Source organism: Rhea pennata, chromosome 18 (assembly GCF_028389875.1).
Source record: "Rhea pennata isolate bPtePen1 chromosome 18, bPtePen1.pri, whole genome shotgun sequence".
NCBI classification, from domain to species: Eukaryota; Metazoa; Chordata; class Aves; order Rheiformes; family Rheidae; genus Rhea; species Rhea pennata.
Genome location: NC_084680.1, coordinates 2,526,693 through 2,553,915, shown reverse-complemented (window position 1 = coordinate 2,553,915; position 27,223 = coordinate 2,526,693). Strand labels below are relative to the sequence as shown.

The window sequence follows — 27,223 nt, the reverse complement described above, 5'->3', positions numbered from 1 at the left end:
GTTCTTTCACAGAGACTGAGGTCTGTCCCGACAGAGTTACCAAGATGGTGTAAGGGCCAGAGTCTGTGATTTTGTTCAGCTCTACTTCCGTGTGAATGCAGCTCTCAGGCTAGCAGAAGGCTGCACAGGCACTGAATCTCCTAGAAGAATTTATGTTGGCATTGGTTTATATCTCACCCGGGCCAGATTTGACCACCAATAGGAGGCTTTACACTCCCTGCAGCTCAGGTTCATTATCAGCACAAGGGGCTGAGACAAAAACAAGTAAAAGATGAGTCATTCTGTTCCAAAATGCTCTTTTAAAAAGGAGAAAAAAAGGAACTCTCTTTACTCCTTTAAAGAGAGTAGGAGTCTCTCTTTACTTACTCAGGAGCCCAGAGAGGGTGTGTGGTATGTGTTGATTTTGGCAACAAAGCCAGAAAATCGTACCTGGGGGGTGAAGCAGGAGGGTGGAAGGAGATGGCAGTAGAAAAGCACTGGTTAGCCTGTGACTTAAACTTCTCTCCTCTTGTTCTCAGGAAACGCTGACCTGGTTAGGACTACAGAGTAAGATGTAATCTGGTGCTAGCAAGCATGAGTGAGTGGAGAAAGAAGTAGACCTTGCTTGAGTTGTTCTTTCTGATGCCAGCATTTTGAATAAGCCAGATATAAAAAGTATGCGTACGTGCCTGTCGTGGGGAAGCTTCTGCAGGATCACATTGATATAAATAATTCCTGTGCACATCTCTAGAGGTACCAGTGTATTTGCTTTTGGTTGTATTAGTCATCCAAAAAAAAATCAAGAGCTTAATGCTGAGGAGTTGCAGTTTTTTGGAGTCAAAGCCAGATGCAGCCAGAGCTGCATGTTGTACAAGGTTTCTAGTGGTAAAGTGTAGCAGGTAGGGAGGAGTACAAATCTATCACTGCATTTGTAGCCTGCCAGCTTAAACAGCCTGGTTTCCAAGCACACCAAGGAGAGCCCTGTCCTAGGGGGCTGCTGCTGCAGGCAGGTGTCTGAAAGCTGTGCTGCCCACTTCCCCTGCATCCACACTGCTATTCGATTTAGGTCTCAGGGGCTCTCTGACACAGTACAACTGGATCTTGGCATCTGCTGTGCCAGCTCAAAGCCAGACTGTTCATGATAGGTCATGAGAGGTAGCCACTGGTCCCTCTGTCTTCTGTTCCCAGCTGGTATCGCTCAGCTGCTGGCCAAGCCTGAAGAGCAGTCTCTGTTTCACTTGAGCCTCAGGCTGGTGTTACAGCCCTCCAGGAGAAGAGGCGGAAGGAATTTGCCCAGCATCTGTGGGAGGCTGGGTGTCTGCTTTATGAGCAGGATGTGTAGTTAGCTGGGATAAGCAGGGGCTGTGTTACTAACCCCAGATGTGAATGTGTTGTGCATTTCTTTTGAAAGGTTTCTTGCTGTGCCTGTCTCTGGAACAGGGAAAATCCGGCATGACAGTTAACAGTTACCTGTCACTGTTGACAATTCCTGATTTGTGACCTGATGCAGCTGTTGTGACAAGACATGGGTGAACTTGTTCTCTGAGAAGAGACCGGCATTTTGACCTCTGCAGGCATTGCAGTGTGCCTTGTGCCCACAAACATCCCTGTTGTTTCCCGCCTGGAGCTGATTTTAGTGAGACCTTCTAGCTCACCTGCATCTGAGTTGCTCAGAGCTGTCTTGATTGCTCAGCGCTTGTACGTCCTCTGCCCATGGACTCATCCTGTGCAAAGACACCATGCTCATAGCATCTTCCTCCAGACTGCCTGAGCCCCAAGTCTCCTTAGCACAGGTGGCCATCGCTGCTTGCTAAAGCTCTTGCTAGTCTTAATCTGTTTTAATGGCTGTCACAAAACTCATCCCTGGAGACTCAAGCTGCTTAGCATTACTGATGAGTGATACGCCCCAGCCCTGCACGACAAAGCCTGTGCCAAAAGGAGCAAGTCTCCTGATACCCAGCTCACGGCTTCTTCCACCCACTTGTCAAAATACCAGATAGAAAAATAGCACAAGGACAGACTGGCTGGTCCTTGTAGCTGCCACCTCTAAAACCACCATATCTCCAAACCCTGCAGGAAGCTGTCCATCAGTCTTCTCAGCCTTCTCTGAGGCTTGAGAGCAGTCTGATAATTGCTATCCAGATTTATTCCCGGCCAATTTATGCTTACTTGCTCCTTTGCCAGCACTGTTTTTTAAATACAGCTTCCCTCCACTCCTAGCTCTATGTGGACAGGGCTCATATCCGTGCTCTGCTGTTGTTCTGTGAGAGAGGTTGTCCCCTGGTTGCGCTAGCAGCCATCCTTGGCACCGGTTCCACTTTTGAGTGTTTCTTTTTTTTTTTTTTTTTTTTTTTGTAGCTATGCCAGTCCATGAGGCTGTGCCAGGGCTCATGCTTAATGCTTCCCATATATTGTCTCTCCTGCTGCATCTTATGATGATGCTGGCCTTTTTACAGCTCTGTCTTGCTGGTGCCTTGAAGGAGCTGCAGGCTGACTGATGCACCAGGTCTTTATCTTTCCGTGTGATTTGTGGAGTGGGCCAAATACAAGGAACGCAATGCTGCTGCACAATCAGGGATTCAGTTTCACCTTACTTCTGTTGCTCCCTTAGGGTTGCTGAGTTCCCAGGGATGGGAACTTGCTTCTTTCCTCCCAGCAGTGAACACGCAAAAATTACTGAAACTCGAGTTTTATCAGAACACAAAATGAACAGGAACTAGCTGGTGCTTTTTGAGGAGGCCCACTCGGCAGGCAGCTGCGCGGGCTCCTGGCAATGCTGCCAGGCCGTATGGGCACAGCATGTTGGATGGGGCTGTGAAAGGCCCCAGTGTTGGATGGGCCAGGCAGAAGTGGAAGGAGGCCAGTGAGCAAGTAGGAGGCCAGGCTGGGGGGAAGGACGTCTAATGAGCATGCTGCCTTATAATTTTCCTGGAGTTGAAGTGTCCCTGTCCTTGGAGAGACCAGAATGCTTGGCTGTCACTCCAGGATGCCCCTGAGCTCAGCAAGGAGTGATCCTGGGGAAATCCCATGGTAGGATGGGCTTCAGGACTGGATGCTGTAACCTAGCAACAGCCTCAATCATGGCATAATACAATTAATCCAATGTTGGCTCAATCTGCTGCTTAAAGATATGAGGGCAAGTGGTTGAGCCTTTTTAACATGTGGGTTTGCCTCCAAAACACCTTCAAAATCTCAGGTGTGTCATATGTATTCGAGACCCTAGGATGGCTCACAGGGAATTTCTGCTCTTCATCTTGCAAGTGCTTCCCATTGAGGTTGCTGAGGAAAGAGAAGTAATCATTTAGTGTTTTCAAAGAGCTGTGGTGACCGAAGCCCATGGGTTACATAGGCTTAGGTAGGCTTTGGCCACGTTAGGAAATGCTGAGTAGTTAGCTAAACCTGCGGGATGATTTTCTGGGTTGCCCCCGGAGGCGTTATTTGTACGTATTTAGGCTGTGCCTGGAGCTGCACAAAGGACATTATGATCGGGCGGCAGCCCTTGGACCCCATAAAACTCGTAATAAAGCTTCAGATTGCTGGCAGAGTCTGACTTAGGTGGGAGAAGGAGGGAAGTCTGCTAGTGTGGCTTTCCATCATAGCAGTGAGAAGAGACTGGGGTGGGTTTTGGGTCTCCAGGTGGCAGGAGAGACCTGAGAGAGATTCCAGTGTCCAAGCAGCTCCCCTTCAAGCATGGCAGTGATGGCCAGCAGCAGCCGCTGTGCCACGGCCCCACTCCGGGAAAGCAGGGCAGGTCCTGCCAGGCAGCAGGCGCCAGCATGGGGGAAGGTCTGCTTAGGTGCAAGCTTGGCAGCTGCAAGGTCTGTTCTGACATCTGCAAGCTCCCTGTAGGAAGAGTCAGTGAAAGGCACAGGCTTTTCCCCGAGCTGGTAGGAGGAACACCACTTCTCCGTACGCCATGGGGAGAAAACACTGTCAAAGGTACTGGGCTGGCGCTGTGGCCTCGCTCGCCTTGAGCAGTGCCCTGTGTTGAGCTCACCAGCCCAACGCTGAGCAGGTTGGTTTGCCCGTTGCGGTGAAAACTGCTGGGGGAGGACGCTCCTGAGGCGTGTTGCTGCTGGGGCAGGTTAGAGCAATGTCCTGCAGTGCCCTGGCTCCTGCTTCACGCTGGTGCCGTGTCCCACTGGCCGGGCAACACTGAGATCCCTCCTCACAGGCACTGCAGGGGCCCGGGGCACCCCAACCTGGCCATCTGCTTGGCTCCAGCTCCCTCCTGGGCCCCTGGAGCAGTCTGGACTCTCCCTTACGTCCATTTTAAAGGGGGAGAAGGGAGTTGGTGTGAAAGGAAAGAGGAGAGAAAGCGGAAGAAGGGCAGAGCCCCCTGCCCTCTGCAGCAGCAGCCGAAGTCTCAGAGCTGGCCCAGGACTGCACAGCCCTGGGCCAAGCACCTACCTGCTGAACCCTCCTTCTGCAGGAACGTGGTTGCTTCTTGCCTGGGAAAATGAGAGCGTCAGCCCTGCAGAGAAGAGCTGTAGGGTACCTGGTGGGCAGCAGCGAGGGGTGGCCGTCCTGGCCAGGCTCTACCTCAGTGCCTAGCGTGTCATCCCCCCAGTGCCTTGGAAACTGGGGGTTTCTCAACAGCTTGCGGAGGTGGTGGGACAGCAGGGGGGCTTTGCTGTGCCCACGGCCCGGGAGGCCAGAGGCAGAACACTGGGTGACCCTAGTTCGACCTGCTGTGCCCTCTTCTGCTCCTGTTCCTGCAGGCCTGCCCACGTCGCTCGCCTTGTTGTCCTCCCCAGGGACAGGGGAGGGACAGGGCACAAAGGCTGCCAGCCCTGGGCTCTTGGCCACCCCCGAGCTGCTTCGCTGGCCCAGCAAGGGATGCGACGGTCCCCAGTGAGCTGTAGTGCGCTGCTGAACGCCCATGTGCGAGGACGGCAGCCTGGGAATAACGAGCCTGGAGCGAAAGGAGGGGGTCAAAACCCCGCTGTAAACTGAGCAGCATGGGAGGGAGCAGGGCAAAGCGCCCTTTCCCTGTGCCTGCAGCACCAAGCCAGGCTGGGGGACAGGGATGGGAGCAGGGAGGAGGCACCCGTGCTGGCGGCGATGAGCAGGGCACAAAGCAGCAGCTCCGTAGCAATGCCCTCGTCCTTGCCAGGTTGATGTGTGCCCTTCTCCAGTAGGACCTGCTGGCTGTGGGACGGGAACAGCCATCTCGCCCCATCGTGTCCCCCCCACTCCCCTGCATGCACCGCGGTCCCTCGTCCCCTCCCTGCACCTGGAGCCCTCACCCCAATACATGCTGTTTCGGTGGTGCTGGCACTTGCACAGAGTGAGTGACCCAGAAATGCGCTAAGCCCACGCGCTGGCAGCCGTGCCGTGCCTGCTCGGATGTGCCAGCCCGCCGCAGTGGGGACGGGGCAGGCTGCACCAGGAGACAAGGCGAGAGCACCTGGGACACCTAGCGCTGCCTGTGGGTGTCGCGCCGGGCAGTGGGGCACGAGGGATTTGGGGAGGTGAAGCAGGCAAGATGGGGCCCTTCACTGGGGGCACGGCCACCCCAACACACACCATGGCGTGAGGTCAGGCCTCCTGCATCGCCTCTGAACGCTTGGCGCTGCAGGAACGCGGCCCCTCCGAAGCGGCTCGCTGCAGACGTTGCTGCCACGGCTGGGCGCCTGGGTGCCCTCTTGCTCGGACCGGAGACCTGGCTCCTTCCCACACTTGCTGGAATGGGAGTGCTCGACTCGAGAGGTGCTGAGGCCCTGTTTCTTGCTAAGCCGTCACGTAGCGAGATAAATCGCCCTGACGCCGAGCTCCGTCTTGCAGGTGGCCCCGCGGGCAGGTTTGCGGCTGCCTCCATAGCCCTGTCGCTTCCCATCAAGGTCTCCACGTCCAAGTTCCCAGCCCACGCGGGGGTTTTTGGTCACCTCCGTTTGGTTTTGCTGGCGGTGCTGTGCCACAAACCCGACACTGGAACCTCTGCCCCAGGCAGCAGCAAGTCCCAAATCACCCAGGGCAGCACGGGGGCCCCTGAAATCCCTTGGATTTCAGGTCCTCCACATGCTTTTAGGGTTTTCCTGCCAGGATTTTTGCCCAATTGCTTTCTGAGTCTGTATGAACGTGTAGCATCCCTGGCAGGCTGTGGTAAGGAGGTTCAGCTCTGCTCCGATGAAGCACGAGCACCTTCTGCTCTCTTGGAGCTGGCTCTGCTGCCTGCGTTTCACACTGCCCAGCCCTGGCACCCCAGCATCTCTTCCTCCAGGAGGTCCTGGGAGAACCCATCTATTCGAGGCCTTCCCAAACAGTGCTCCTGTGCCTGCCCACCTCATCCTGGCTGTGTCTGCTTCCCAGCTCAGATTTTGGCCCTCCTGGCAGATGGATGCAGCCTTTCACAAACGCCCAGAAAGATCTTTCTGTCTCTGAAGTTGACTCATACTGGCTCAGCCATGGATGTTCTCTCCTCACATTCACATGGTCTGCGCCAATGATGCCTGTTGATTGCCATGTCGCTCTGGGTCTGCCAGTCTCCATTTCCATGATGTCCATCAGTGCCAGGAGGGCTCAGACTGGGGAGAACCCAAGTCCAGAAGGAGGCTTGATGACTGGGCCTCTGTAGCTGTGCCCACGGGGTGTTGGACCTGCTCTACCATGTCCTGCTAGACTGCCATGTGGACAAGCATCTCCCAGAACATGCAGAGAAGGACCCCATATCAGGCCGGCCGTTCCTGCTCTGCGCTGCAGCTCACAGCACCAAAGGGACCTTGGGGATATTCACAGTGGCTTTCCGCAATGTTGCCAAAAGCAAGTCTAGGTGTTGCCCTGCCCCAGGCCATTTCAGCTCCTGTGGGGTCCTCTGGGGCATTTGGCACTTGCCTTCTCCCCTCGTGCGCTGAGCATCGCTGCGTGCTGGGGCTCCCAAGACCAGTTGCCCGCAGACAAAATCAAACCAGAGCAAGCCAAAACAGCTCAGCAGAGAAACCTTTGGGGCTTTTCCATTCTCCAGCCAAAGAGATGGAGATGGGGCTGGCTCTGCCAGCCCTGTGCGGCAGCCCTGATCACCCCAGTTTCACAGTTGCTTGCATGACCCATGAGGATGTGCTGGTTGGAGGGAGGAATCAGCGATGATGTGCAGAAGGCGCCGGGAGCAGATCAGGACTCCCTGTGATCTCGGCACCAGGGGGTCTGCCAGTGAGGAGGCACCCGTCCATGTCCCCATCTGGCTGAGGAACAGGTCCTCAGACTAAGGGAGATCTGTGCACGCACTGGTGCAGCCTGGTGGCTCCTCCGAGCCTTGGAGTCTGGGTACCCTCCTGGGCCAGAGCCCCCCAAGGTGCATCAGAGAGCATGTAACAAGCTGCATCAGTGCTCAGCTCGCTGGCCACGGGGCCGGCTGGCGCGAGGGCCAGCAGCAGGCGGCGGAGCAGATGGAGCGGAGCGGCAGTGGCTGCGGGAGGAGGAAGCCGAGGGCAGCGGGAACGGCCGGCCTGGCAGCTGCGCTGCTGCTTCCAGCAGGGAAGAAAATGAAAGCGCCGAGGGCGAGCACTGGGCCACCGCGCTGAGCCCTGCCCACCGGCTCCCAGTGCTTCCAGGATTGGGGGAGCCCCGGGCAGGCCACCGGGGCTCTGCTCTCCCCTGCAGCACGGGGGATCTGCCTCGCCGCCCCCAGCCGGCCAGCAGTCCCCATGGTGCAGGTCATCTGCACATCTACCGTGCATCTATTGCATCTGTGCAACTATTGCACCTCTGCATCCATTATGCATCTATTGCATTTATGCACCAATTGCACCTATGCATCTATTATACATCTATTGCATCTATTGCACCTATATATTTATGCATCTATTGTGCATCTATTGCATCTAGGCATCTATTCCGTCTATGCAATGAGTTCCTTGGGCTCAGCTCAGTCCCGGGCAGTGGTATCCTGGATTGCTGCTTGTGCCAGCAGGCTCAGCTGTCCCTAGAGCACCCCTGGGTGCCTGCCCCTTTCGCAGGGGAACGACGCCACCCATGCCTGCTCATCACCATCGGCTCGTGCAAGCGCCATCCCTGAGTCCGCAATCTGGCCCCCGCTGTGATGCGAATGGCAGGAGAGCTTTGTTCATAACTATTTCCAGATCCGAACACTGCCATTAGCACAGGATAAGCGAAACTGCCAGGGCTCCCTCGTGCCTGTCGCAGAGCTCCCTGCAGCAGAGACGAGGCAGACAGGGCAGCGAGAGGCGTTCCCCACTCCCAGAGAGCATCTAATCCGTGTGTGTGCATGCATGCCCGTGTGCACATGCATGCACGTGTGTGCCCGCACATGTGCGTGCATGTGTCACGGCAACGGCCCTCGGCCCCGCGCGCTGCCGCAGACACGGCAGGCAGGTGAAGCCCGCTGCCGCCATCGCAGCGGGCGGGAGCGACAGGCTCCCGGCTGCAGCGGACTCGCATGCCCGGCGGGTCCTGTTGAGCGCCCCCCGCGCAGCCCCCGCGCAGCCCCCGCGCAGCCCCCGCGCAGTCCCCGCGCAGCGGCGCCCTCGGGTGACGCCTCTCCGGGCAGGTCTCCGGCTCCGCCGGGCCGCGGAGCAGGCGGCGGAGGGGGAGAGCGGGGCGGCAGCGGCCGCTTCGGCCCTTCGCCTCCCCGCGCCGAGGGCCCCCGCGCGCCCCCGCGCGCCCCGGGCCGGGCCGGGCCGGGCCAGGCCGGGCCGAGTGCCGCCGCCGCCGGCAGAGCCCCGGCGCGCCTCGGGGAGCCGGGCCCTTCCCGAGGGGCTGCGGCGGCTCGGGGCGGCTCTGGGGAGGGGGATGAGGCCGAGCGGGGCCGAACCGGGGCCGAACCTGACGGGGGGGGGGGCGGTGCCGGGGGCGGCTCCCGGTGCCGGTCCGGCCCGGCCCCGGCCGCTAACTCCGCCTGCCGTATTTATGGGAAAACAAGCGGCGGCGAGCCCGGCGGTCGCGGCGGAGCGCGGGGCTGGGTCTTGCCAGGCAGGACCGAACCCGAGCCGAGCCGAGCCGAGCCGAGCCGAGCCGAGCCATGGCTAGCGGGGTGGCGGCGGGCCGAGCCTAGCGCAGGCGGGGATGCGGCGGGGCGGGCCCCGGGCGCGGAGCAGGTAAGGGGGGGGGCGGGGTCCCTCACAGCCCCCCGGGCCGAGCCCTTGCCCCCCCCCCCCCCCCGGGCCTAGCGCTCCGTCCCGTCTCCCCCATCCCACCCCCGGGCCGAGTCATCCATCCCTTCGGGTCTTCCCGCCCCCGGCTGGACCATCCTGCCGTGCTCCATCCCTTCCCCCCCACACCCCCGCCCCGGGGCCGGGCCGTCCCCCCGCGTGTCCCTCCGCGTGTCCCCCCCACACACACACACTCCGTGCCGAGTCATCCTCCCGTGCCCTCCCCCCCCCCCGCCGCCGCTGCGGCCCAGCGGGCCCGGAGCCGGCGCGACGCGGGCGGGTACCGGAGGCGCCGGCGGCCTGGCGGGGCGGCAGCGCCCCCCGCCCCCGGCCCGTTTGCAAGGTGCCCGCTCGGCCGGGAGGGGCGACAAGGTGCGCAAGGGGATGGGGAAATGCAGTGGGGAAGCAGTACGGGGAGGGAAAGCAGGGTAGCTGGGGCAGGAGGGCAGTGGGGGGGAGCAGTGCAGAGCACGAGTGCAGTGCTCTGGGGCCAGTGTAACACAGGGACTAGTGGGGCGACAGGGAGGGAGGTGACAGTGTGGGGTGCGTGGGCCTCGGGTTCCCAGTGCCCCTGTGCGTGCAGGTGTCTGTGCGCTTGCTGAGCGTGTGCACAGTCGGGGAGGGGTGGTCCGCACGCTCCTGGTGCACCCACAGCACATGCAGGCCCGTGTGCCGTGCGGGGGGCTTGGTGCCCCTATGCCCGGGGGACTGTGCGCTCCCAGGATGCCCTCTGCAGTGTGTGCGGGCACTGCACTCGCAGCGTCTGTGCTGGCAGTGTGCTGGCACTGGGCTCAGCAGAGCGCGAGCCAGCAGGGTGGTTGCAGTGCAGTGTAGGGCTTTCGGGAGAGCGTGCACCCTCGCACTGACCTGCTCGCTGCATGCGTGGGATTATGCATAGGCAGTGGGCTCGGTGCAGCGCAGCATGCACTGGCGGTGTGCTCACACACTGTGTGGGCTTGTGCACTGCCAGCACGCTCAGCGCTGTGTTGTGTAGGCAGTGTACATGTGGGGGGTGTGCGCTGGCAGCGTGCTCAGTGTTTGGAGCCAGTGCGCTGGCAGTGTGCAGGCAGAATGGGGGTAGCATGTGAGGCAGTGCCCAGGCAGCGTGCTGGCAGTGTGCATGGGGTAGCACACAGGCAGGGTGCTCAGTGCAGTGCGAGAGGCAGTGTGCGTGGGGCAGTGTGCTGGCAGGGTGTGTGGGGTAGCACACAGGCAGAGCGCTCAGTGCAGTGCGAGAGGCAGTGTGCATGGGGCAGTGTGCTGGCAGTGTTTGTGGGGTGGCACACAGGCAGGGCGCTCAGTGCAGTGCAAGAGGCAGTGTGCGTGGGGCAGTGTGCGAGCAGGGTGCTCAATGCAGTGCATGCAGGCAACACGCTCACAAGGTGCTGCTGTGCTCACAGGGTACCTGGGCAGTGCAGTGCACGCTGGCAGGGCAGCGCACAGTCCTGCTGCGTGCACTACGCACACAGCAAGCGACCCAGTTCCTCAGCCATCCCCTTGGGCCCTCTCGAGGGCAGCGCAGCCCAAGTCACGTGCTGTCCCTGTCACACGCAGGAATGCTCTCGCGGTGCTCGCCCGACCGTGCTTGCCTGACTCGACCGTGCTTGCCTGACTCGTGGCCCGGCGGCATCCCCGGGAGATGGGTGCCCCTGGGCTGTGTCCCCAAGGCAGCACGCTCTGCAGCGGCTCCTGCTCCGCCCTGCTGCCTGAGGGCACCGATGCCCGCGGAGGGGCTCCGAGACATCCCCCCCGCCCCCACTGCCCCAGCCCGGCCCACGGCTCCTCCATCTGGCATGCAGCCAGGTGCCGTCCTTGCAGAGGGCGACCTCAGCAGGGCCCTCTCCTCCCTGGTGCGCAGCGGAGGTGTGGGTGCTCTGCTGCAAAATGCCAGCTCCTACCTGGGAGCCCCCCGCTCTGCGGCGCCCACGAGCAGCGCCAGCCTCCCCCACGGGCCCCGCACCCACGCCACTCCGTGCCGCTGAGAAGGAATAATTCGGAGAAACCATGGCAACCCTACACAGCGCTGGGGATGCCGGTGTGGCGGCGATGGAGCCAGCTCTCCCTGCCGGAGCGGGTTCCCCCACTGCTCCAGCCTTGCACAGCCCTCTGGGGTGGCTCGCAGAGGGATGGGGACAGGCAGGGCGGATGTGCCCCATCCATGTGTGTGTGCACCCATGTGCTTGGAGGCACACACGGTGGCCTAGTTGAGCTTGGGTGCAGTTGTCTAAGCAAGGTTGGGGTTGGGTGCCATTGCAAGAGCCTCCTTGGGGCACCTGACACCAGTCCAAGGTCTTTCTGGCCACAGCCCGGGTGACGGCAGCGTGGCATCACCCCCTCCAGTGGCCTTTGCTCAGGCATCTCATACTGAAGTTACAGTGCCCCATGTAGCCTTGGCATGGTGACGATGGTACCAAGTGGCCTGTCGACGTGGGTTTGGGTTTACGGGATTCCTCACGTGCCTCTTTCATTTTGCAGTGCTGGAATGGAGCCACTGCAGGGCCCTCTGCCAGCTCTGCCTGCCCACCCCGTCCCTGCTGCTGCCAGACCAGGTAGGATCTTCGGACCACGGGCCAAAGCATGATTGTCTGCCGACCGCCCCGCCGCCATGGGGATGGGCTTCCCTCCTTGCCTCAGCACCACTATTTTGGGAAGGAGACGGCATCTAACCCGGCGTGGGATGCTCACCTCCTTGGGCCTTGAGTCCTCTCAACTCCAACCCAGCACGCCCAAATGCATGTAGCCCAGCAGAGCCCTTCTTGCTCTGCCACTGCGGGGGCTCTTCCAGCACCCAGCTCCTGCTGGATCCCCATCTCCTCCCAGCAGACTCCCAGTATGGAGCCCAGCATGGTCCCTGCACCCTGCCTAATCTCCCCAAAACACTTCCAATGTCCCTGGTGACAGGTTTCTAATGCAGGTCGTGAGACTCTGGCTTCACCAGATGCTGTGGACTCTCTCTGTGCTGCAGGCACATATGCACCCAAAGGTGCTGCACCCCAAAAGGCAGCTTCTGGCCTTTTCCAGACTGGCAGCAAGCTCTTCCTGGTTGCTGGATGCCCTTGGAGGGGGCATCTTAAGATACCCTAGGCATCTTCCTAGGGTAGAGATCCTCTGGCGCTGCTTCCCCCCAGCCCCACCAGCTTCATCCCAGTCCATGTGGTCTACCCCCTCCCAGCTTCGGTACCAGACAGGTCCTTGTCAAGGTAAAGAGTTGGAAACAGAGGTACAAGTGAGACAGACCCCCTGCCTCCTTCGTGTAGTCGATACTGCTTCTTGCTGAATAAAGTCTGTTTCTTTTCTCCCTCAAACACGTTCCCTGTGGTCCTCTGCTTCTGTTTAAAGTGAAATGCATTTTGATGGCTTTTGCCACGCACTTCTATTGATTTATGAAATAACCAGCTCTCGCCCCCATGCTCTTGGGTCTCTTGGCCAGCTGGCTGCGAAAATTATTCCTAGGATCTTATGAAACCTAAAGCAGGCTGGGTATCACCTGGCGTGAGAAAAGCTAGTTGTACATATGCTTTGGACAGATTATGGTCTCCAGCCAGTCTCACTGGCCTGAAACCCTTTGAGCAAACTACCTTGTTTTCTCTCCGTATCAGCTTGAGGATCCCTGGATCGTGCGGACGCCTGCCTTCGTCACGCAGATACAGCACGTGCGTCAAAGTAGAGCCATAGAGCCAGGGGGCTTAGGTACCCCGGCCACCTGCGCGGGCTGCAGAGCAGCGTCCTGGAGCAGTGGGGTTGCGTGCTCGTCACAGCAGGCGTGCTGTGCCTGGACGCGTGGGGGCATGGGAGCCTGTGTGCACCCCCAGCTGGGCTCATCCATGGGCATTGGCTGCCACACGCCAGCTTCCGCTGTGGCAGGGAAAGCAGTCGGACGGCTTGCCCTGCTCCTGCTGCCCATGCAGTTTTTCTGAGCCTGGCAATCATCTTCCCTCCTTCCCCAAAGTGAGCCTGTCTTAGGGAGGGGAAGTTGCATAAATGGCCCATTTCCCATCCTGCATCCAGCCCCGCTTGCTCTTGCATGAGATGTGTTCCCTGGCTGCAGGACCACCTGGAGAAGACAAAGCTGGAGCATGAGGAGTGAGCTGAGCCCTTCTGGCACCAGCTGGTGCAAGCTCCCAGCTAACGGTTATTTTTGGTGTGCCGTGGGGTGGCCCAAGGGCTTGGTCTGCTCTGAGATGTGGATGATGGGGAAGCAATGGAGGACATCTTGCATGGTTTTGATGCATCAGCCACAGCACCCTTCTGGTTAGGCCGTGCCAGTCCAGATGAGCTCCAGGGAGCAATGTGGCCACAAGGAAGCAAGACCAATGCTGCCCTGGAAGGATGTTCCCAGACTGTGCCTCTGCCATGGGGAGGGGGCACAGTTCTAGCTCCTCTGGTGTGGGGTTGTCACCCTGTCCCCAGGGCTGCATAGGCTTCATGGCCATGGTGGCGGGTGTTCACGGTCCCCCCCTTTGCCAAGCGATGTTCCTCAGCTGCCCCGCGCGCGCTGGGATGCTCAGCATTGCGCTGCCATTGCGCAGTGTGCGCTGAGATGAGGACTCCTGAGCTCCCAGGAGGCCCTGCCGCTGCTCCAACGGTCACAACAGGGTGCCAGGCACAACTTACCCATTCATTAAGGAAAGGAATCCCCTTGGCGAGTCCCCAACGCCCACCGTGCCACTGGGGATCCCTGCAGCCACCTAGAATCAGGATGGAGCTGGTTCTTGGGTCTCACCAAAGTGGCCCTGGCTCCGGGCACCACAGTCACGGGCTCCTCTCCATGGCATAGAGATGGCCACACGCTGCGCGGATGCCAAGCAGGCCTGTAGGCAACCCTCCGACCCGGTGGGCTCTATTTGCTCTCGGGGTTTGGAGCCACTTCGGGGGCTGGCACTTCTTGGCTTTTCTCCAGCTGGGCTCAGACTCTCGAAAGCCCCCGTGGAAGCCGAGCCGCCCCTAACCGCCCCGGCTTGGAGGAGCGGCTGCTAAGCCGGGAGGCCATCAGGTTTTACCCTGCGTCGGCGCGGTCCCTGCCGGCCCGGCTGGGATTTAGGCCCCTTCTGTGCTCTCTTGCAGGGCCGGCTGCCTCCCTCTGAGGCACTCTGCAGGGGCGCTGCTGAGCGAAGAGTCACCTCTAAGATGACACGAACCGACCCGCCTGACATCCTGGTGTCTACGGTGTACCAAGATATAAAGGTGGCCTCCGCAGCCCCCCAGGATTCGATCGTCTGCCAGCCGCTGGCGCGATGTGACGCCTTCATGTCCTCGTCCCTGCCCTGCGATCCGCAGCCCTTCAACAAGCGCCACTGCCGGAGCTTCGACTTCCTTGAGTCGCTCGACGACCAGCTGGGCGCCCCGGCGGCCATGGAGCGTCCCCCCGGCCCGGGCAGCCCCGAGCCGGCAGCGGGGCGTCGCGCTGCACCGAGGCTGGATGGCGCCGGCAGCAGGGCTGCGCCGGCGGCGAGGGAAGGGCCCAGGGAGCCATCGGCTCGGGGCGAGGCGAGGCGGCGAGCCCGGTCCAAGAGCGCTCCCCGGGCGAAAACCACCTTCGCACCGGTGCCCGTCGCCGGCGTGGCGTCGCCACCGGCAGCACGCCGGGGGCGCGAGGCGCTGCGGGCCTCGCGGGAGGCGGCCCGCGGCGAGCCATCGCCGCGCCGCGAGGGCGGCTACGCGGCCCGCCGGCCGCTGGCCAACGAGGTGCACCCCATCAAACTGCAGCCGCAGCGGAGCGGCGCCAGCCGCATCTCGCCGCTCTGCGTTGGTGGCGGCAACTGCTTCGAGGAGGTGCCCGGCGCTGCCAAGGCGGCCGCCAGCCCCCACGTCAAGTGCCGGGTGGACATCAAGCCGGACGAGGCGGTGCTGGCGCACGCGGCGCGCGGGCTCAAGGCCGCGCAGGGCAGGCAGGAGGCGGCGGCGGGCTGGCGCCGGGCGCCCGTGGCGGCCCGCGGCCTGGCGGTGCCGGGTGGCAGACAGGCGGCCCTCTCGCGCACGCCCACCCCCAGCGACTCGTACAGCGGCGAGCACCCGCTGCTGCCCTACGCCGCCGACTACTACGAGGCAGACCCGCGGGGCCCGGCGTACCAGACGGTGCCGGTGCCCTCGTCGCGCGATTACCGGGAGTACCCCGAGAGGGGCTGCATGACCTTCGCCGCCCCCGGCGTCCCTACCAAGTTCTTCTATGCCGAGGAGCCCGCGCGCTGCCCCAGCCCGGCCATGCCCCTCAAGAGCTCCGGCTACGCCAGCTACCCTTACCCCCGGCGCCACAGCCCCCCACAGCACTTCTACACGGAGGAGCCAACCAAAGTGAGCATGCGCGCCATCCCGCCGCGGACGCTCTACGTGGAGGAGGCGCGCAGCTACCCCATGCAGGAGCCCCCCGGCCACGCTTTCTACGGCGACGACCCGCGCTTCTACGCTGCCCACGGCGCTCCGCTGAAAACGCTCTACGCCGAGGATGCCCGGACGTACCCTGCCCTTGGCTCTTCCGCCAGAGTCTTCTACGCTGAGGATTACGGGAAGTACCGCGAGCGGGAGGCTGCTGCGCGGACGTGCCCCCTTCCCCGCAGCACCCAGCCCTTGCACTTCAGCGACTGGTACTGCCCCGAGCGGAGCGCGCTGCCCTATCAGACCTTGCAGGTGTCACGGGTTGCCCCCCAGCTGCCTGGGCGCGAGGCCATGCTCTCCTCCTGGCACGCCAGCTACAGCACAAACCCCCCGCGGCTGGGCAGGGAGAGCCAGCACTACTCCAAATCCTGGGACAACATCCTGACGCCCGTTGTCCGCCGCGAGGACCCCCTGCTCCGCGGGCGCAGCTATGAGAACCTGCTGGCGCAGGAGCAGCCACGTGCCTTATCCCCCGACGACCGGCGGCAACCGGTGGTGATCAACCTATCCAGCTCGCCCAAGCGCTACGCCGCCCTGTCTCTCTCGGAGAACTCCATCATTGAGAGGGTGCACGCAGACGGCGGCCGCTACCCCATGGGCCGCTCCTGGTATGTCACACCGGAGATTACCATCACCGACAACGACATCCGCGCCAACGGCCTCAGCAAGAGCGAGAGACGCTCAGCCAGCTGGGACGTGCTGGATGCGGGGCGGGAGGGCAACTGTCCTTACACTGTGCCCTACCACCCAGACCCTGTCACCAAAGAAAGTGCCCAAAGCAATTCGGCCCGCCAGCGCAGCCTGGAGCAGCTGGACGAGCTCATCACTGACCTGGTCATCGACTACAAGCCAACGCCCAGCCACCGCGCTGGTGACAGAGATAGCCTCGCCGATCAGCTCAAAAAACTCATCAACAGCAGTGCCCCAGGACACCCCAGGAAAGCGGAGGCCAGGAAGGCCCCCGCCTGCACGCCCGAGGGAAACCGGCCCATGAAGGAACAGCCGGGCCCCAGCACCTTCTGCAGTGACTCTCGCCCCGAGCGGGGCAACCACGGGCTGCCCATGTCTGTCTCCAGCAGCAACTTTGAGAAGCACCTGGACAACTGCTCTCCAGACCTAAGCGCCGAGGAGGACGACATGATGATGTGCTCGAATGCCAAGTGCCGGCGGACAGAGACCATGTTCAACGCCTGCCTCTACTTCAAGTCCTGCCACAGCTGCTACACTTACTACTGCTCCCGAAACTGCCGCCGCGAGGACTGGGACACACACAAGGAGAGCTGTGTCTATGGGCGCGTTGGCAGCATCTGCCGCCATGTGTTACAGTTCTGCCGGGAGAACGCCGAGGTGCACAAGGCTTTCTCGCGCATTGCCAAGGTGGGCTACCTCTCCCGGGGACGTGGTGTGCTCTTCTTGGGCTTCCCCAACTCGGGCTCAGCGGAGAACTTCCTCCAGTTCGGCTTGGAGAGCTTGCTGATGTCCCCCACATACCTATCTCTGCGGGAGCTGGAGAGCTACTCGGATAACCTAGGGGAATATGCTCGGGAGCTGCGGGAGACCGGCAACCAGTACGACCCCGATGAATGTTTCCTCTTGAATGTAACTGTGGCCGTTGCCCAAAAAGTGCCGGAGAGGCCATCTCCGAAGATCCAGGTGCCGACGGTCAGGAAATATGCCAAGGTGGCCTTAGCCTCATCCAGCCCTGAGAAGAAGATCTTGAAGAAGGAGAGGGACATGGAGACCTTGATCCTGACCCCGCCGCCCAGCACGGCGGACATCGACAAGGAGGGGGACGAAGGGCGCAAGGCGCGGGAGGTCTGCTTCATCAACATCCAGCGGGAGTTGCGCATCCGCGGCGTCTTCCTGCGCCATGAGTTCCCCAAGATCTATGAGCAGCTCTGCGACTTTGTGGAGAGCAACAAGCGCTTCACTCCCACCACCATCTACCCCATTGACAAGAGGACAGGCAAGCAGTTCATGTGCATGATCATGGCTGCCTCAGAGCCCCGCACCCTTGACTGGGTGGCCAGCCCCAACCTCCTGGATGACATCATGTGAATGGGGCCCAAGGGCTACCTCCCAATGGCCCCCTACTTATTCCCCTTTGTAGATATGTGTTTTCTTGTGGGCACACTGATGCAGTGGGGCTGGATAGCCCTCTTGCTCCCTGCAATGTGTCTTGGTGGCGGTGCTGGGGGAGTGCGAGGGAAGGATGTTGCCATGGAGGGATCCATGGAGTCTGGGCTTTGTGGGTTGCCAGCATTTGCTGTGGTGGGCTGGATCCAGAGCTTCTGGGATCCTGGGGCCCTGGCTGGGCTGCAGGAGCTGCATGAGGTTGTGGGATCACAGGCTGAGGTCTGTCATGGAGCACAGGTCATTGGCAGCCACCAGCCAGCGTCTCAGCGAGTCTCCTCAGAGCCCTCTCTGGGTAAGCCAGCACTTGGCCAGGGTGCAGGGCACCCCAGGGCCCTGCGCTGATCTCATCCCTGCCCCTAACCACTAGACAACATGGCTACCTCTACGCAAGCATGGCCAAGGCAAGCGTTCAACACCTCTGTGGCTGCCCACACATTACTGCCTGCCCCCAGGGACCCAGCGCAGCCCTCCTGGGATGTAGCCCACAGCAGGTCCCAGGGGCAACTTTGGTGGCACCTGAGCCAGGAGGGCACCCATGGAGAGTTGCAGTGCTGCTGAAGCTGTGTGAAGCTGGCAGGTGTTGCCTGTAGCCCTGTATGGTGTCTCAGTACCCACCAGGGGCCCTATATAGTAGGTGGCACAGGGGCTCTGGTCTGGAGCATCTTGGTGTCCTGAGCATGTTACTATATGATTTGTTGGTGCAGCATGGACCCTATGAGATACCCTTCAGGTGCCAGCTGAGATCTATATGGTCTTTGGGTACAGGGTACTTTATATGGTCCTTGGCTGCTCAGCAGGGCTCTGTGGGGCCCTTGGGCGCGGGCCTGAGGCAGGCCCGGTGCCAGGGGTGCTAGAGGAGGGCAGTGAGCAGGTGCGGGGCTGCTGAGGAGCCTGCTGCATTTCAGCATGCATTTCAGCACACGTGGCACTGGGGCTGCGTGGGGCACTGCGGGCAGCGCAGCAGGGAGAGCAGTGGGGGACGCTGCACACCAACCCGCTTGTGGCTGGGCCATGTTTTGGGGGATGCCTGAGCAGATACTGGGGAAGAGAGGTGGCAGCGGCCCTCACTACAGGAAAGAGCAGGGCAAGCAACAAAAACTGGTGCCACGACACAGTTTCAGTGAAACGATGAGCCCCCAGAGGTGGTATGGGACAGAGGACCTCCAGCCTGGCACAGAGGCATGTGCCAGCCCCCTGCAGCGGATCCTAGCCCAGGAAGGATGCTCATCCCCACTGTCGTGCCCATGTCTGCCCCTCTGCAGAGCAGGCTGGGTGTCTGCCAAGGGCTGCCTGGCACTCGCCCTCACTCAGAGGGATCTCCACCGTCCTGGCAGGGCTTGAGTGCCCCATGAGGGGAAGGTGGCTCCTAGCCCGCCAGCTCTGCCCAGCGATACTGGCACACCTGCATGCGCTCCCGTGCCCAGGCACACCGTAGGCCCAGGGCGGCCAGGGTGGGGGGGTGACCCAGGGTGACCCAAACCCCTGCTCTCCCTGCAGCAGGGTCCTCACTGTTCATCCACCCTATGGCAATGCCCAGCTCAGTGCCAGCCCCGGGCACTGTCCTCCCCGGGGTTTTGCAGTCGTTCAGTGCTCCCACTCAGCAACCTTGGGAGCACTGGCCATTGTCCCCCTTCCCAGCTACTCTAAGATTTCCACGACTGAAGCATTTTTGCAAGGGCAGCCCCAGCATCCTGGTGAACCGCTGCCAGCTGTGGCAGACCCCTTGGCTGGGAGAGGCTCTGACATCTGCCCCAGAGCTTGGAGGTGGACACTGGCCGGGCCGGGATGCCATGCTCCCAAGCTGCTACCAGCAGGGACCAGGGGCTGCCCAAGAAGATCCCCTTCATTGCGTTCCCCATGTGTTGCCATGTCCCTCCAAGCAGCTGGCAGCTTTTCTGCAGGGTCCCCAAGGGAAGCCCCCCCCCATGACAAACTCCAGCATGGCTGGGGACCCCAACAGCCCGCAAGGATGTGACGTGTGTGGGAGCAGGGCTGCCCCTTCCTCCCTTGCAGAGCTTTCCTCCTCCCGTGCATGGGGAACTGCCCTGGAACCAGAGGGCAGCAGGGGCAGCTGCTGTGAGATTTGGGCCAGGAGAAGCTGTGAGGACCAACTCCCCCCCCCCTTGCTGCCCAGCTTTTGGATTCCCTACCTGTTTTTTAGCCTCAACATCCTCGCCTCCTCCTGCCTACAGCTTACCGTGGGGTCAGAATGGAGGGCAGGGACATGTCCAAGGACAGGAAGGGCATCAGGGTGTCATCTCATCCCTTCTCAGCACGGCCCTGGGCAGCAGGCTGCGCAGTCACCCCCACCACCACCCCGCTGATCCCTGCCGTGGTCCCAACTTGGCAGCCAGACAGGGACCAAGGGCCCCCTTCACCTTCCTGCAGGGTTGTAACAGGCCTGGGCTGGCCCCCTGGAGCCCCTGAGGTCCTGGCATAGCCCTGGCGGAGCAGGGGCTCTGCAAAGCTATGGAGGATGCCAGTGCCTGGGAGGGGAAGGGGCCACCCATGCCCTGCCCCTGCCCCCCTTTGCCTCGGGGAAGGAACAGTGCCGACACTCGCAGCATAGGGTGGGAGATGTGAGAGGGCTCTCATCCCTTTGGACAAAGCCTGTAGGAGCTCGGTGCCTCAGTTTCCCCAGTTGAGTGCTTGGGAATGCCATCAGCTGCCCATCTCCGCAGGGCCAGCAGCGGAGGTGCTCCCGCTTGCTTAGCGCTAGCAATAAGCAACCTCCTTCCTGACACTGCCTTGCAGCAGCACTGGCAGAGCCAGCAGAGCCATGGGGCAGAGCCGGGCCAGGGCCGCAGAGCACATTCCCCTTGCTGCCGAGAAGCTGGTACCCAATTCCTGCCTCAGAGGGTGTTTCCCCCCCTCTTCTGCCCCCACCCTGCCCGCTGGCACTTTGATTTGTGCTGGGTGTTTCCCGCACCTTGGGAAAAAGGGAGGGCTCCCAGCCGCTCTGCAAGGCTTTGCTGGGGGGGAGGGAGGGCATCGCCCCAGGGTCGTGCCTAGTTCCACCGCCCAAGCGCCGCACAAAGCCGCGCTGGTGGGGGCCAGCGCACGGAGCTGCACGTGCCCTCGCGCCAGCATGGTTGATTCTGCCGCGAGCGGGCGGGTTGCAGCCTTCGCAGGCTGCAAATCAGCTCTCGGGCAGAGGAGAGAGGGGACGCGGGTCTTGGTGGCGGAGGCACGGCAGGAGGCAAGTAGGTGGCACTGGCCAGGCTTTGACAGCAGGCCACAGCTGTGTCCCCGTAGCAGGTGTGGGCAGCGGCAGGGGCGGGGGAGCCGCCACATCCTGCTCAGCAGGCGGCTCCCAGATTTGGGGTCGTGGCTGGCACACTGCACGCTTGCGTCGGCCGTGGCCGCGGCGTTTCCGGGCCTGCTGGTGCCGCGGGGCAGCCGGCGCCGGCATGGGCACTGCCCTCCTGGGCGGTACGCTGCTGAGCCTCGGCCATGCCCGCAGGCGTCTGAGCAGGCAGCGTTTCCCGCCTCGCGCCCAAACGCTCTCCCAACGACGACTTCTCCTGCCACGGCTGGGCACGACGCTGGAGACGCCTGCGGCCTGCTCCTGCCCAGCGCCCATCGTACTGCTGGGGTCCTCCTCTACGGCACGGCACGGCACGGCACGGCACGGCTGCGGTCCGAGCGGCTCTCCTCCTTTCAAGGCGTCCAAGTAGCGATGGATCCTTTTAACTGTAGCCCGGTTTCTCTGTCTCTTCTTCCAGCTGAACACAACAAGGAATAAATTAAAGGACTGAAACTGCATCTCCACAACTCGGCTCCCGGGAGGATTTTTCTGAACTAGGACGGAGGTCTTTGATACACGCATGTTCTATTTATTTCCTTTTTTAAAATGATGCATAACGCTGAAGAGTCGGTGCCACCTCTCCTCTAGCGCAGAGCAGAACTAGGTCTGTATTTTATCACGTTTCATTGTATAATTCCCGCTGGCATCCTGTGGCACAGCTTAACGAGATATACTATAACGAGAGATCTATTTCTTTTCAAGAACTATAAAGTATAACTTGAATGTACTGCCCTGCGTCCCGCATCTCCTTCCCCTGCTGGGAGCTGCTCGCCCAAGAGGGGACGCGAGGCTGTTTGGGGCTGGACACCCCCCCCCCCCAAAAAAAAAAAAAAAGAAAAAAAAGAAAAGAAAAAGAAAAGGTGCTGGTGAGGAAGGGGGCTGCCACAACGCACGCAGGACTTGGGGGGGGGGGGGGGGGGGCAAGCGGGCAGAAGAACCATCCCAGGACGCCCGCCCCAGCGGCGGGTGCGGCCCCTTTAAATACCCGCCCTCCCTTCCCTGTCGGCCAAACCCACCCTTCTCTGCCATCCCCTTTAAGGCGCCGGCCCCTTTAAGCACAGCTCCGGCCCCTTTAACCCCCCCCCCCACACACACACCCCCGCCGCGCTGTCCTGATTGGCGGCGCCTGCGCGGGCCGCGGCAGCTGGTTGGTTGGCGGTGGCGCAGCCCCGGATGGGGCGGGGCGAGCGCGGCGGCGGCGGCGGCATGGCGGCGGCGCTGGCGGCCGTGCCCGACGTGGACATCGACGCCGACGGCGTCTTTAAGTACGTGCTGGTGCGCGTGCGCGTGCGCGCCCCCGCCGCCGCCGCGGCGGGCAAGGACGTCGTGCGCGGCTACGGCTGGGCCGAGTACCACGGTGAGGGGCGGCTCCGCAGGGCGCGGCCGCCGGTTCCCTGGGGGGCGGGCAGGCAGGCAGGCAGGCGGCTGCGGGGCTCCGAGCGCCCGTGGCCGCCGAAGAGCCGCGGTCGCTGAAGGGGCCCCGGGGCCCTTTTCGGCCGCTGGACGCGCGCGGGGCCTGTTTGCTCGAGGGAAGCGGCCGGCGCGGCCCTGACGCGCGCGTCTCTCCGTAGCTGACATCTACGACAAGACGGCGTCGGAGCTGGAGAAGCAGGGCTACGGCTGCGAGTGCCTGGGCGGCGGCAGGATCTCCCACCAGAGCGGGGAGAAGAGGATCCACGTGTACGGCTACTCGGTGGTAAAGGAAGGGCCCTTGCTGAGGGAGGGGATCTGCAGCAGCCCGAAGGGGGCGGGGGGGGGGGAACCTTCTCTTTGCTTCGCCCACCAAGTGCAGTGCCAGCGTGTTCTTCGTCTGTAACCTCTGCGCGACCTTAGTGTGATAACAGGGAAAATGCTGCTGGCTGGCAGGGAAGTGTCCAGCCTGGAGGCTGGAATTGCTGCACAGGTGAGCAACCAGCTATTCCCCAGGCCTTGTGCCTCTCCCAGAGGCAGTTGTAGCCCACTGTGACTTTTTGAGTACAGCTGGGTCCATCCTTGTTCTGAATGTGGGAGCGTGAGTCTCAAGGGACCTTGCAGACATAGCTGCTCCTTCTTCTTGATGGCAGCAGTTGGAGCTGTAAAAATATCTGTGCTGGTCATGCTATTTTTTTGTGGTTAAAATGACACAGTGTTTTCCTGAAGATGAGTGTGCTGAGTGGAAATGCAGAGACTGCAGCTGAATGCCTGAAGTGCTGCAGGTATGCGAGCGTTGCCAAGGCACAGCAGGTCTGGGAGTGCTTGCAGGAATCGCACTGCCTGCTGTACCTCCTTGGCTCCAAACCAGGCCCACACTGGCCAGAGGAAGCTTGGTCTCCTTCCTGTGTCTGTCTCTGCCTTCCTTCTCTCCTGTACCACAGCTAAAGTTTTGACTGGGTTGCTGAGGGGCTCCAGATGAAGGCCATAAGAGGAACATCTGTGTATCCCAAGTGTTAGATCAGTTCTGGTTTCCCCAGCTCTGGTCCCCCTCAGGCTGGTTCTGGGATTATGAGCCACATTGGCGCTGTACCCGCTGTTTGGTCGCTGTGTTGCCTGGCAGCAGGCTGAGCTGTGCTCCGTGTGAGCTGGTGCCAGGTATTGATAGAATCCAATTAGTCTTTCATAGATACAGGATCAATGGTTACTTTCACTACCATAGTCTCCTTGCAGAGCAACTAATTGCCTTGAGCTGTTTTCAAGGGTTCATTAAGCTCCTTTACAGGTGGTCACCACATTGCATTTACTTTTGAATTTTCCCTCCTCTTCCAGGGTTTTGGACGAGCAAATCACTCCGTGACTACAGAGAAGCTGAAAGCCAAGTATCCAGACTATGAGATCACTTGGGCAGATGAAGGCTACTAACTGGATCTGACAAGGCAGCAGCATCGGTGTCAGCCTGGAGCTGACCATGGCTGGTTTCTCCAGTTCAGTGTTTAGGGAAATGGTAGCAGGGTTCCAGTGTGCAGCAGCATGATGGGCTCTGCTGGTTTGCTCTGTCCTGAACTCGCTGCTCTGAGGAACTTGAATTCTCTGAGGGAGTTCGCCCATCTCCGCTTTCACTGGACTTCCTCTGTGCCATGGGCTCTGCCCATCTCCCTGTCATAGCACAGCAAAGCCTGAGGGTGAAGCCCTTACCTCAGCGAAGCTGATGGGAGCTCTGCCCTGGCCTTGCTTGTGGCGAGCATTTTTCCCGCATGTATGTGGTAAGCATTAAACATGGTAGGCAGCACAGCTGGCCCTGCTTGGTTCTTTGTGTGTATTAAAGCTTGTTCCTGCAGATCTAGGCTGTGCTTGGGCCTGGCTGTGTGTACTGTTCCCCCACAATGGGACTGAGCCTCCCACAGTTTTCCAGTTCTGTGCAGTGATGCCTGTTTGGAGGCCTAGTGCCAGTGCTTGACTGTATCTGAGGTGGTAAGAACAGAGTGTGTTACAGGATTTGGAGGAGACAGGGATTGTGGGGATGGATCTGGAGAGTTGAAAACGGTGCTTGCCCTCCAACTTTGAGGATTGTCCAGGACACTAATGTCCAGAAGTGCTATTTGGAGAGGAAGGAACTGAGCAAGCTGGGACTGGAAGGAGTGAGCTGTGAGGGAGCTGCTGGGAGAAAGCAGCATGGTCGCCATGCCTGACAAAGGGAAGGGGCAGAGTTGGCACACAAGACTCCCTGGGCAGAAAGAGCACTGTGATGATATCCCTCACCTCCTGCCCCTAGCCTTTGGGAGTCCAAGGGCTGAGCAGTTGGGGAGTGTGGTTTGGAAGAACATGCCCTGTTCCCATCTAAGCAGATCAGCAGTTAATTAAACCTTGAGGTAGAACATCCTTGATTTCAACCCTCCAGAAAAGCATCACTGGCTCCTGCTTCTCAGTATTTCCCAGCTCATGTATCTAGGGAGGCTTATCTCCCTTGTAGCTTGCCCTTCTGTGGTGAGGATGGGAAGCATGACAGGCTTGGAATATCTGCTGGAGGCTTTACAGGTAGATGCTCATCTGGTGGGAGAGCTCAAGCGAAATGTCCATGGGTCAGGTTGGCTGGACAGGTCACTAGACCTCTGTCTCATACAAGGGTAGATTTGATGGGTACCTCACCTTCCGAGGGGAACCTGGGGCCTGGCTCCAGCCCCCTGTTCAGCTTTTTGTGTTGTGATTCTGTGTGCATACGTGCAGCCTGTGTATTGGGGTAGTGGTGTTAACTAATGCCAGGAAGCAGATTGAGCTCCAAGACCAGTCTCTTGCAAGCCACACTCCCAGCTCCTTCCTTACTGCTTTGTGTGTTGCTCCCTTCCCTGCCTTCCCCAGGAGGCTGTCAGAGGAAGAGATCTGCACTGCACAGACAGGAGACAACATCTTGTCACTCTTCTTAGGGTGGGTTAAAACTGCTGCTGCCGCATGTAGAGCTGTGGAAGAGGGCCTTGCTCATGTCCACTAGCAAGAATGCTATCTGACATAAATCATTGTAATGCCGTGGGAGAGCAAATCAGGTATTGATCCTCCCCTGCTCTGGGGTGTCATCTGGGCCCCTGATGAAGATGCTTTTTCTGTGCCCAGAGTTGGCAAGACCTGCTAAAGCTTAGCCCCTGTGCCCTCAAACTTATATGCAACTGCTGGAAGTGGGCAATGCTGGATGGTGATGACCTCACATGCTGGGGATGTTCTTAGCTTGCAGGACCTGCTGCCTAGCTAGTAGTGGCTTGGGCTTAGACCTGTGTCCTTGGAGGCAGCCATGGCTCCTTGCTACCCTTTTGTCACTGGCAGTCTTTGAAGGCTCTCCAATGGCTGACGTTACACTTTGATCTGGGGCAGAAGTGCCACTGCATGAGCTATTTGCTGCTGCCACAAGATGAGGGAGATAAGGTGAGATGCAGCACTGCAACAGCTCTCACAATCCCCTACTGGACTTGGGCCAGCCTCTGAGCTCTGGCATCCTGTCTGCAAGCTAGGGTCCAGAACTGGACCTGATGGGGTGGGAAGCAAACCAAGGCAGTGGGAGGGAAGCTGCAGCCCAAGCAACAGAGCAGAGCTGTATCTGCCAGAGAGGATGGTGCCCAGAGCAACCTCGAGCCCTGCAGGCTAGTGAAAGGGGAAGAAAGCCAGGGACTAAGACCAGGTATATGGGACTTGCACTAGGTCACATTGGGCCCACTGTAGACAGAACAGATCCGCTGTGCCTAGACCTTGTCAACCAAAACCACTCTGGGTGTTGTACCAGCTCTCCTGGCCCTAGGTGAATGTCACCCGGGAGTATGCACATGATCAGGTGTCTTAACTCTGAAAATTACTGGATGTTAGGCATCTAAACCTGAGAGGGCTGGGGAGCACAGCTTCCCTGGTGCCTGCCTTTATGTCAATGAATTGCTGAAGTTGGGCAACACCTCTGGAGGTCATCTAGTCCAACCCTCTGCTCAAAGCAGGTTGCTTAGGACTGTGTCCAGATGGGGTTTGAATATCTGTATGGGTGGAGACTTTACATTATCTCTGAGTAGCTTCTTCCAGTGCTTGACCATCCTCAGAGGAAAGAAGTCTTGTCTTTTATGTTGAAGTGGAATTCCATGTATAGCAATTTGTGTTTGTTGCCTCTTGTCCTGTCACTAGGCACCACTGAGAAGAGTCCGGCTCCAGCACCCCCATCACGCGTTTGTATATGTTGATAATATCCCCGAGCCATCTCTTCTCTGGGCTGAACAGTCCCCACTCTCCCAGCCTCTCCTCATATGAGATGCTCTAGTCCCTTAGCCACCTCTGTAGCCCTTCTCTGGACTTCTCCAGTAGTTCCATCTCTCTCTTGTACTGGGGAGCCCAGAACTGGACACAGCATTCCAGGTATGGCCTCACTAGGGCTGAGCCAAGGGGAAGGATTACCTTCCTCAACCTGTTGGCAATGTTCCTCCTAATGCAATTCAGGATACCATTGGCCTTCTTTGCCACAAGGGTACATTGTTGGCTTATGGTCAACTTGTCCATCAAGACTCCCAGGTCTTTCCCTCTCTGCAAAACTGCTGTCCAGCTGCTTGGCCTCCAGCTGTTACAGGTTTTTCCTCCCCAGGTGCAGGTCTTTGCATTCTGCTTGGTTGTGTTTCACGGGTTTCCCGTTGCCCATTTCTCCAGCCTGTTGGGAATGCTCCGAATAGCAGTGTAACCCTCTGGTGTATCAGTTTCTCCTCACAGCTTTGTGTCACCTGCACACTTGCTGAGGATGTGCTCTGACCCATCAGGCAACTAATTAATGAAGTGGCCTTCATATTGACCCCTGGGGGACACGCTAGCAGCTGGCCTCCAGCTAGACTTTGTGCCTCTCATCACAATCTTCTGAGCCCAGCAATTTGGTGAGTCTTCTGTTTACCTCCTGGAGATC

General features: G+C 60.1%; 2 protein-coding genes across 2 annotated transcripts; both read left to right on the top strand.

Moving 5' to 3' along the window:
• Nucleotides 1–14,213: 14,213 nt before the first annotated feature.
• Nucleotides 14,214–17,517, top strand: AJM1 (apical junction component 1 homolog). Its single transcript, XM_062591193.1, has one exon. It carries the CDS (start codon nucleotides 14,214–14,216, stop codon nucleotides 17,514–17,516), a length of 3,303 nt encoding a protein of 1,100 aa, XP_062447177.1. The 3' UTR covers nucleotide 17,517.
• A 4,564-nt stretch (nucleotides 17,518–22,081) lies between these two features.
• On the top strand, nucleotides 22,082–24,103 carry PHPT1 (phosphohistidine phosphatase 1). Its single transcript, XM_062590928.1, has 3 exons — nucleotides 22,082–22,258; nucleotides 22,473–22,597; nucleotides 23,644–24,103. The coding sequence occupies exons 1-3, from the start codon at nucleotides 22,108–22,110 to the stop codon at nucleotides 23,734–23,736; spliced, it is 369 nt and encodes a 122-aa protein (XP_062446912.1). The 5' UTR covers nucleotides 22,082–22,107; the 3' UTR covers nucleotides 23,737–24,103.
• The last annotated feature ends 3,120 nt before the right edge of the window (nucleotides 24,104–27,223 follow it).

Bases quoted from the DNA above. Each gene is read 5' to 3' on its own strand.
- AJM1 (XM_062591193.1), top strand. From the start codon at position 14,214: ATGACACGAACCGACCCGCCTGACATCCTGGTGTCTACGGTGTACCAA.
- PHPT1 (XM_062590928.1), top strand. From the start codon at position 22,108: ATGGCGGCGGCGCTGGCGGCCGTGCCCGACGTGGACATCGACGCCGAC. The intron at 22,259-22,472 runs GTGAGGGGCGGC...GTCTCTCCGTAG, and splicing joins CGGCTGGGCCGAGTACCACG to CTGACATCTACGACAAGACG. The intron at 22,598-23,643 runs GTAAAGGAAGGG...CTCCTCTTCCAG, and splicing joins ACGTGTACGGCTACTCGGTG to GGTTTTGGACGAGCAAATCA.